The 8,987-nt window shown below is 46.5% G+C and overlaps 2 protein-coding genes across 3 annotated transcripts in view; one reads left to right on the plus strand and one right to left on the minus strand.

Moving 5' to 3' along the window:
• Positions 1–8,987, minus strand: part of LOC310769055 (uncharacterized protein) — a 272,930-nt gene that overhangs the window by 69,733 nt on the left and 194,210 nt on the right. The window lies entirely within an intron of this gene.
• Positions 291–8,583, plus strand: LOC310768983 (lens fiber membrane intrinsic protein-like). 2 transcript variants are annotated; one of them, XM_083627984.1, is made up of 4 exons: positions 291–676; positions 4,956–5,111; positions 7,486–7,605; positions 8,085–8,583. In XM_083627984.1, exons 1-4 carry the CDS (start codon positions 403–405, stop codon positions 8,255–8,257), a joined length of 723 nt encoding a protein of 240 aa, XP_083484110.1. In that variant the 5' UTR covers positions 291–402; the 3' UTR covers positions 8,258–8,583. The 2 variants fall into 2 exon arrangements, with proteins under 2 accessions (XP_083484110.1, XP_083484111.1); XM_083627985.1 differs by lacking the exon at positions 4,956–5,111.

The following is an 8,987-nucleotide window of genomic DNA, read 5'->3' on the forward strand; positions in this document are numbered from 1 at the left end:
GAAAAGTACCAGGGTGAAAAAACACTTGATACAGCAGTCTCGAACTTGGATCAATGAATGCGCTGGGTTACGCTTTGGACTGCATGCAAAGCCTTGTCCAAAATCACTCAAATCTTGGCCGTATCCAAACTGACTATAGGGGAAATCTGGCTGGGTGGTTGGTGGCTTGCTCACGTCCTGAGTTGGCAGAAGGAAATACTGATGGGACCTCCTTCTCTTCATGTGGAAGAACCATCCAGGAATCTGGAGAGGTTCCAGAATGCTGGAGTTACTATGGGAGCAATGGTCTTCCAACCTTCATCAGTAGAACCTTTGGCTGGAGCTCAGACACCCAAAAGGTTGGGGAATTTGGGGTGCTGAATGCAGTTCTTTTCCAAGGGAAATGAGCCCCGAGGCTAGAAGATGGGTGCTTGCCTTAATTGCCTCCGTCAACCCCAAGATGAGGGTCCTGCTGCCACTTCCAAATGGCCCTTGCTTACGTGGTTCAAGAAGCTAACAAATATTGAGAGGCTGAGGATAGGTGGCATCGCTATCTCTTGCCTGGAGACCATTCTGCTTGTGGTAGTGATCTCAACAGTATCCTGGGTCAAGCGGTTTGTTCGGGGAATCTTCGTGTTCCAGGGATTGTGGCAGGAATGCTCTTTGGGGAACTGTGTCTATCTGGCCGACACACCAAGTAAGGGCGACATAGTGCTCAGAATTTTGAACTAGAGATCACTGTAGAAGGTATCAATATTTCCTGCCAGTGACAGAAGCATTTAAACAGGCAACTTGATAGTTCCTCTCTTTCTTTGTAAACAAAGGAAATACTTAATTCTTATTGCCTCTCCTTGAGGGAGCGGGGTTTGCTTCTGCAGGTTTTCAAAGTACTTGAATGGGGATAGAAGCCAGCTGTGGAAGCACCTATTGGCTAGTGCCTGAGTTATTATCAACCCACCTTGCCCCACAGATTTCTGGAACAGTGTTGCAACTATTTTAAAAGGAAGGACAAGGCAATTTAGCCCTCCTTTGTGTATAAAAAACAGTGTGTGGCAGACGCTGTTCAGCTTGCTGGTGGGTATGTACATTTGCAATTCAAGTGCAAAGAGGGCTCACATCACGGAGTGGAAACCCCACAAGATTGCTCTAAAGAGTCTCCGTTCATCCTAAAAGCAGCATCGGGCTTTGGACATTTCCAGTACACAAGAGTTCCATGTTCTTACCCAATATTGTATGAGCCTTTTGCTCCATCTGCTGGCTAGCTCATAACACTTCAGGAAAGAAACTTCAGAAAAGAGACTTTTGCCAGTGGCCCAGTCTAATTGGTTTTTAAAGTTTCTACCTATGCAGAATCCCTTCCACATGGACCTTTCTGCTGAGGAATCCCTGGGCATAAATTACAGAACCTGTCTGCCTTGTGGGATTTCCACGCACGCAGAGGCTGCACACAGGGCAACACTGTAAACTGAGAGTGTGCACCCTCAACCATGCTGCCATGCATTGCTGGCCAGGCCAGCTCCAATTCTGAGTGGACACTTATCAAAGCGCCTTTTTGTAAACTCTCTCCCACAATTGTGGGGCACTTCCTGGCAACAAGGAAGGAAAGCAGAAGGGCAATCATTGCAGAGAGCCACCATTTTGATTTCCCATAATGCTCCCTGTGTAGTGTTGCTCCATGCCAGGGGGCAGCAAACTTTTTCAGCAGGGGGCTGGTCCACTGTCCCTCAGACCTTGTGTGGGGCCAGACTATATTTGGGGGGGAGGGGGATGAACGAATTCCTATGCCCCACAAATAACCCAGAGATGCATTTAAAGAAAAGGGCACATTCTACTCATGAAAAAACATGCTGATTCCTGGACCGTCCGCAGGCTGCATTTAGAAGGATATTGGGCCAGATCCGGCCCCCGGGCCTTAGTTTGCCTACCCATGCTCCATGCTCCCTAACCTCCAGTAAATTTGCCACAGTGCCCTGGTAGGGTATTCCATTAGGGATTTAAAATAGGGGTTCCCTAACCCACAAGTCTGGCACTGATCAGAGAATCCAGGGCAGGTATACTTAAAAAAATTTCCCCCAGCATCAGCATATGTTAATGTCACCCTGAAATGGCATGGCTTTTCTGCAAGGGAAAGATTCCCCTACCCCAAAGAGCAAGAGATGCATTTATGTCCATATGCATGCATCATTAAACAATAAACATATATGTTTCAAAAAGTTGCAAAGATGCTCTGAGGTTTGAGGGTCATGTGTCAGTTCCAGTAACTGTACAGGCACTAGCCAATCAGTTCCTGCAACACCCTTACACAGACATCTGTGAATTCAGCTTTAGTCCCCTTTCTGGGAAAGGGAAATCATGGTCCCCAGGAATACCTCGAATTTGAAGCCCAATTTAAAAAACAAACAAACAACCCTAGTTTGATCAGAGCTGGGTACCACCTTTCCTGGTGGATTTTGCCATGCAAAACAAACAGCAGGCAGAATCAAGTACAGAGGCAACTTGCTTAGCATTGTGCCAAAAGGAATAGAGGAGGAGTCCAGCTGGATTAGACCAAATGTCCAGGATCCCATTGCCCACACTGGACGAACAAACTATTCTGGGGATCACACCACGTATGTGAATGGTACACCATCCATGACCTCACGGGTGCTGAGAATAGGCAGGAAAGGAACAGGATATTGGGAAGGTGAGTGGAATCTAGTCGTAAGCGCGTAAGAAGAGCCTGCTGGATCAAACCAGCAGCCCATCTGGTCCATCAGACTGTTCTTATGGCAGCCAGCCAGATGCTTATTTATGGGAAGCCCAAAAGCAGGGCCTAAGCTCAGCTGCACTCTCCTCTCCTGTGGTTTCCAGAAACTGGTATTCAGAAGTATCTGCCTCTGAGAGGTAAACATAGCCATCAGAGTTCGTAGTCAATGATAGCCTTATCCTCCGTGAATTTTTAAAAAACAATGCAAGTCGGTTGCCACCTCTGCCATCCAGCACCAGTGAAGGTTGGTCCATTGTGAGGAATGGGGCAGTGCCCCACCGACCTCAGCTTGCTCTCAACCTACCCCCAACCCCTGGAGGGGGGTTATTGAATTGTTTTTATTTTGATTACCGTAGGTTCCGGCGTATAAAACAACTTTTTAACCCCGGAAAAGAGGTTAAAAAGTCGGGGGTCGTCTTATACACCGGGTATGGGCAGCGTGGAATGGAGCCCGATGCCCGCTGCGGCGGCGGCGGCTCCAAAGCAGCAGCAGCAGGTGGCAGGCTCAGATCCGCACTGGGCGGCTTTCTCCCGACGCAGAGCTGCCCAGCGTATTAGGCGACTGGGCTTATAAGACGAACCCCCAAATTGCAGCTGCCAATTTGAGGGGGGTCATCTAATACGCCCAGTCGCCTAATACGCCGGAATCTACGGTATGTATTTTGTGGTTTTATATTTTGATTTTATTCTGTTAAATGCCCTGAGACCTCTGGGTATAGGGCAGTATATATAAATAACTACAGCTCCCATCATCCCTGACCACAGGTCATGCTGGCTCGGAAGGATGGGAGTTGGAGTCCAACAACATCTAGGGACCCAAGGTTGGCAAGGCTGGTTTGGAGGGTCACAGGTTCCTCATCCTTGGCATTCACAGCAGCAGAAGTTCAAGCGATCATCTCCTCACCCCTAGCAAGGCAGGGCTGGGGAACTGTGTGGATTCCAGGAGGGCACAGGTCAAAACCTGGTCTCCTGAACCAACCGTGAAGAAAACACAAGACTGGAGTCACACAATATCTAAGCCAGTCTTGGCCATTCCTCTGCATGGCCACAGATAAATATATCATTGGACTTCTGTTATTTAAACATACTGATGCAGCAGTTGAATGTTGATTTGTACTACTGTGCACCACTTAAGACAATTTTTGAAATGTTAGGTGGTTTAAGAAATACTTTTAGAATAAATTATAATGGTGTCACTCTGCCCAGGCACCTTTCTTTCAGTGACTGCATCGGCTGTTAAAAACGGCCAACCGATTTAGTTTCAGTTCCAGAAGTTCCAGTAAGGACTGTAGTGGGACTGTCCTACCTCAGGAACAATCAGGAGGTGTTTCAGAACTGTGGTAGCCCATCAGGTGGCCACACCTCCTTAATAATAATAATAATAATAATAATAATAATAATAATAATAATAATTTATTTATATCCCGCCCTCCCCCACCAAAGCCGGGCTCAGAGCGGCTAACAACAGTAAAATGATACAACATTCTAAAATCATTTCATTATAAAATCAGTTCAAATCAGATAAATGGCAACCATTGGGCTAGAGTTCTGTGAGGATTGCCAAAGGAGGGGGTCAGGCTGTGCCCTGGCCAGAGGCCTAGTGGAACAGCTCTGTCTCGAAGGCCCTGCGGGAAGATGTCAAGTTCTGAAGGGCCCTGGTCTCGTGTGACAGAGCGTTCCACCAGATTGGAGCCACAGCCGAAAAAGCCCTGGCTCTGGTTGAGGCCAGCCTAACCTCTTTGAGGCCTGGGACCTCCAAGATGTTTTTGTTTGAAGACCGTAAGGTCCTCTGTGGGACATACCAGGAGAGGTGGTCCCGTAGGTACGAGGGTCCTAGGCCATATAGGGCTTTAAAGGTTAAAACTTGATCCTGTACTCCACCGGGAGCCAGTGCAGCTGGTATAGCACTGGGTGAATGTGATCCCACAGCGAGGACCCAGTAAGGAGTCTCGCTGCGGCATTCTGCACCCGCTGGAGTTTCTGGGTCAGTCTCAAGGGCAGCCCCACGTAGAGCGAGTTACAATAATCCAGTCTGGAGGTGACCGTCGCATGGATCACAGAGAATTGCTCCTCATGCTAGGATGGTGCTTGGGCTGTGAGCCTCCCTCTTGCGGAGCAATTCAGAGATGGGACTGCGGTGGTAGTGGAGGAGCCGAGGTCTGAGATTAGGGAGCGGGGCAACGAACAAGAGGGCCACTAGGATAAAGTTTCTTTCTTTCTTCTCTCCTAGACTATATTTACATATCTAGATTTTTTATGCTGCTCTCTGCTGCGACTTCCTATGGGTCTGTGGTCACTGGGACACTTTGCCTCACACCCATCCAACCGCCAAAGTGGTGGACGACAACGTGGCCCACACTAACCATCGGCCTCTGTTTTGTCTCGGGTAAGAGGAGCCATCTCCTGACTCTTATTTACCCCGCCACCTCCCCTTTTCATTCCCCAAAAAGACTTCGTGCGGTTAGCACCCCACTGTCCAGGAAATGTGCAGGGAAGAGCAACCAAAATGATCAAAAGGGATGGAGGAAAGGTTGCAGCATTTAGGACTTCTTAGTTTAGAGCTGTGTTTCCCGAAGTTGGGTCTCCAACTGTTTTTGGACTACAACCCCCATCATCCCTAGCTAGCAGGAATTATGGGAACTGTAGTACAAAAAAAATATCAGCTGGAGACCCAAGTTTGGGAAACACTAGTTTAAAGGGAAAGGAAGGATGACTTGATAAAAGTGTGTACAATTATGCGTGGCATGGAGAAAGCAGAAAGAGGAAAGTTCTCCTCCCTCTCTCATAACGCTAGAAGTAGGGAACAACCAACAAAGTTAAAAGATTTGGGATAGATAAAAGAAAGCACATCTCCATGCAGTGCATAGTTATACTATGGTACTCGTTCCCCCAGAAGGCAGTGATAGCCACTAATTTGGATACCTAAAATGTATAGAAACTTATTCATGTATGCCACTAGTGGCAAGAATGTTACTTGCCCCAAAATGGAAAGAAGCAGAAGCCCCAGTAAAGCAGTGGTGGCCAAACTTGGCCCTCCAGCTGTTTTGGGACTACAATTCCCATCATCCCTGACCACGGGTCCTGTTAGCTAGGTTAGCTAGGGATGATGGGAGTTGTAGTCCAAAAACAGGTGGAGGGGCAAGTTTGGCCACCACTGCAGTAAAGGAAGAAGGGATACAAAAACTTATGGAATAAGCAGAAATGGTGAAACTTACCAGAAGAATAAAAAATCAAGATAACATTTTTTTATATACCGGTATATAAAAGAATGGAAATGTTTTATTGAATATTTACAGATAAATTATAAACAGATAAAAACACTGGCAGGATTATTGTAACAACCTGCAGTTAAAGATGAATAAATGAGTAAATTAAGTTAATTTGGATATGCAGAAGATATTAAAAACAAATTTAAGGAACCACAGAAAGAGGGGGGTGGGAGCCGAGTTTTGAAATGTCAAAATGAATGTAAAATTAGTGAACTGTATAAAACTAGTGAAATGTATAAACTTTGAAAAGTATAGATAAATAAAATGCAAAAATAATAAAACCTGATGGCTTTAAAAGAGGACTGGGCAATTTCATGGTTATCAATAGCTTTCAGCCATGATGTTCTGCCTCCATGGTTGGAGGGAGTAATGCTTCTGAATAGGAGTTACTGGAAACCACAGGAGAAAGGGCTCCTCACAGGCATCTGATTGGCTACTCTGAGAACAAGATGCTGGGCTATATAAGGCATTGGCCTCAATCAGCAGGCGCTTTTTATGTTCTTATGACCAGTCACAAGAATGGGTTGCTGAGGCCAAATAAACAGACTGGTGAGATGGTTTCTGGAAATTCAGCAGTGTCTTTATGGTATATGGTTTATTTACACATGTATATAACCTGAAGACGACAATGGAGGAGACCACAGCATTCCTGCTGCAAGAGGTTGCTCCTCTTATAGGCACAGCAGCATCCTTGCCCTGGCAGCTTGCCTTTTCCCAAGAATTGTCACATCTCACCTGTTCTAATCTTGCTAACCTAAACCCTGGTCTTTTGTAACACATACAGAGAGAAGCCCCACTCATCTGAATTATCATACAGTTTTTTGATGCTTTGTTGTGCTAATGAGATTTTACACATGTTGATTAGGTAGTGTTAAAGGGGTGTCTTGTACACAAATTAGCAAGTTTGCCTAGTTTAATTAACACTTTGCACATGCTACTTCCAGGGGGTTTGAAGCTGTTTTCACACATGACCTAATACATGCATGGATCTATCTTAAGACAGAACCATACAGTCTGACATCCTGTTTTAACATACCAGTTAACCAGTTAACATACCCAGGCATTTACGACCCCCCACAACAGACCTAAAACAATATGATTACTCCACTGAGGTCCTTTCAAATGATTTGTGTTGGATTGCTAAATAAGAAGAATATCAGCTTTTATTTTGAGAAGAAATGCCAAGGCAGTTCATAAACTAGTTATAGACACACTGTAGTTTGTAAGGGTCCTGAGAATTGTTTGGTAACCCCTATTCCCTCCTAGAGCTACAATTCCCAGCGTTCCCTAAGAAGAAGCATTTGTTAAACTACTCTGCAAATTGTAGCTCTGGAAGCGGAATAGGGGGTTTCCTAACAACTCCCAGCATCCTTAACTACAGTTCCCATAATTCTTTAGGGGAAGCTATGGCTGTTTAAAGACTGGAGTACTGAAGAACTCAAGTGCTTGACCTTCCCATTCTTTGCTATCTTGTTGGCTCTCACCTTCCAGGCTTCAATGGAGCAATGGGCCTCTTCAATTACATGAGGGCAGCCACTGAGATGACCAACACTTTCCTTTCGTGGTCCCTGGCACCAGGGTGGTTCTCTGTCATTCTGGCAACCATGGCAGGTACGAGCTATTCAAAGCCCCGGGGGTTATGGAAAGATGACAGGAATTAGGTGGGGAAGACTTCCTGAATGCAAGCAGAGAAGGGCTCAGTGTACACTAGGTAATTAATTGCAACCCCAGTTGTAAAATCTGGCTCTCTGAAACACTGGATTTAGCATCCTGGGATGCAGCAAGAAATAAGTGGTGGCTGGTCCGATGGGGCAAATGGGGCACTGCCCCACAAGCTTCAACCTGCCTTTACCCAGCCTCACCCCGCCTGCTTTCTTACTTACACCCAAGGGCCGCATTGCCTCTTGGCAAACTTTCCAGGGGCCGCCTGACAAAAGTGGGTGGGGCCAAAGCAACAGAGAAGGCAAAGCCACCAACACTATACATTACAAGTGTACAGTCAAGTGGCCAAAGCCATGAAGTTAGGTGGACAGGCAGGCAGGAGGGCAACTTGCACCCAGCAACTGAAATGGGCTCCTTTTGGCTTACAGGTGTTTGTCACTTGGTGGCGAAGAAATGGGAGAAGGATGAAGATACCACAGAGCTTTTCACAGGCATGACTATAAAGACGCTGAAAGAGGACTTGTTGGAAAACCCTGCCTCTCAGTGTGCCCTCAGAGGGAAGCCGAGGGGGGGCACGTCAAAATCTGTGACGATTCTGTGAACTCAACGCTGCGAGATATACAAGTGGCATCAAGTTTGGGCAGGTAGGGTGCCCTGGTTGCGTGAGGGCAACCATGCACCCGATGGCATCTGAGCTGTGGGAATTAGGGTGAGAAGACACCTTGGCAAGGGGTTACTTTTTGCGGGAGATTCCCAGCAAGCATAAAACATCATCATGACACATTCAGTTGCCTCTAAGCTACAAATGACGGATGTCGGCATCAAGGGGCACTGCAGTGATACTTCACATCATGCTTCTGAACTTTTTTGTAAACGCTATTTCTTTGCTTTATATCCTTCCTGAATAAACTCCTTTAATATGCTTCATCCTACGACTGTTCTTCTAGAATCACCTCTTGACAGGTGCTATAGCAGGAGTGGGGAACCGCTGGCTTTCCAGATGTTGCAGGACTGAAACAACCACCATTCCTGACTGTGGGCCAACACTGGCTGGTGTGAGCAGAAGTTAAGAATCCAACACCTGGAGGGCCCTAAGTTTCCCATCCCTGCAATAGAGTCTAAAGCAGTGGCCAATCAAGCAAAATTGGAGGTTTTCTAAGAAGATAGCCACCTGTCAGGGATGCTTTAGCTGCGATTCCTCCCTTGCAGGTGGGTGGCCCCTTCCAACTCTATACAGTTCTCTTAAGTAGAGAACCCAGGCAGACATGCAGGGTACAAATACAGTGGTACCTCGGGTTACATACGCTTCAGGTTACAGACTCCGCTAACCC

The sequence above is a fragment of the Podarcis filfolensis genome (assembly GCF_964270895.1).
Source record: "Podarcis filfolensis genome assembly, chromosome: 8".
Lineage (NCBI taxonomy): Eukaryota > Metazoa > Chordata > Lepidosauria > Squamata > Lacertidae > Podarcis > Podarcis filfolensis.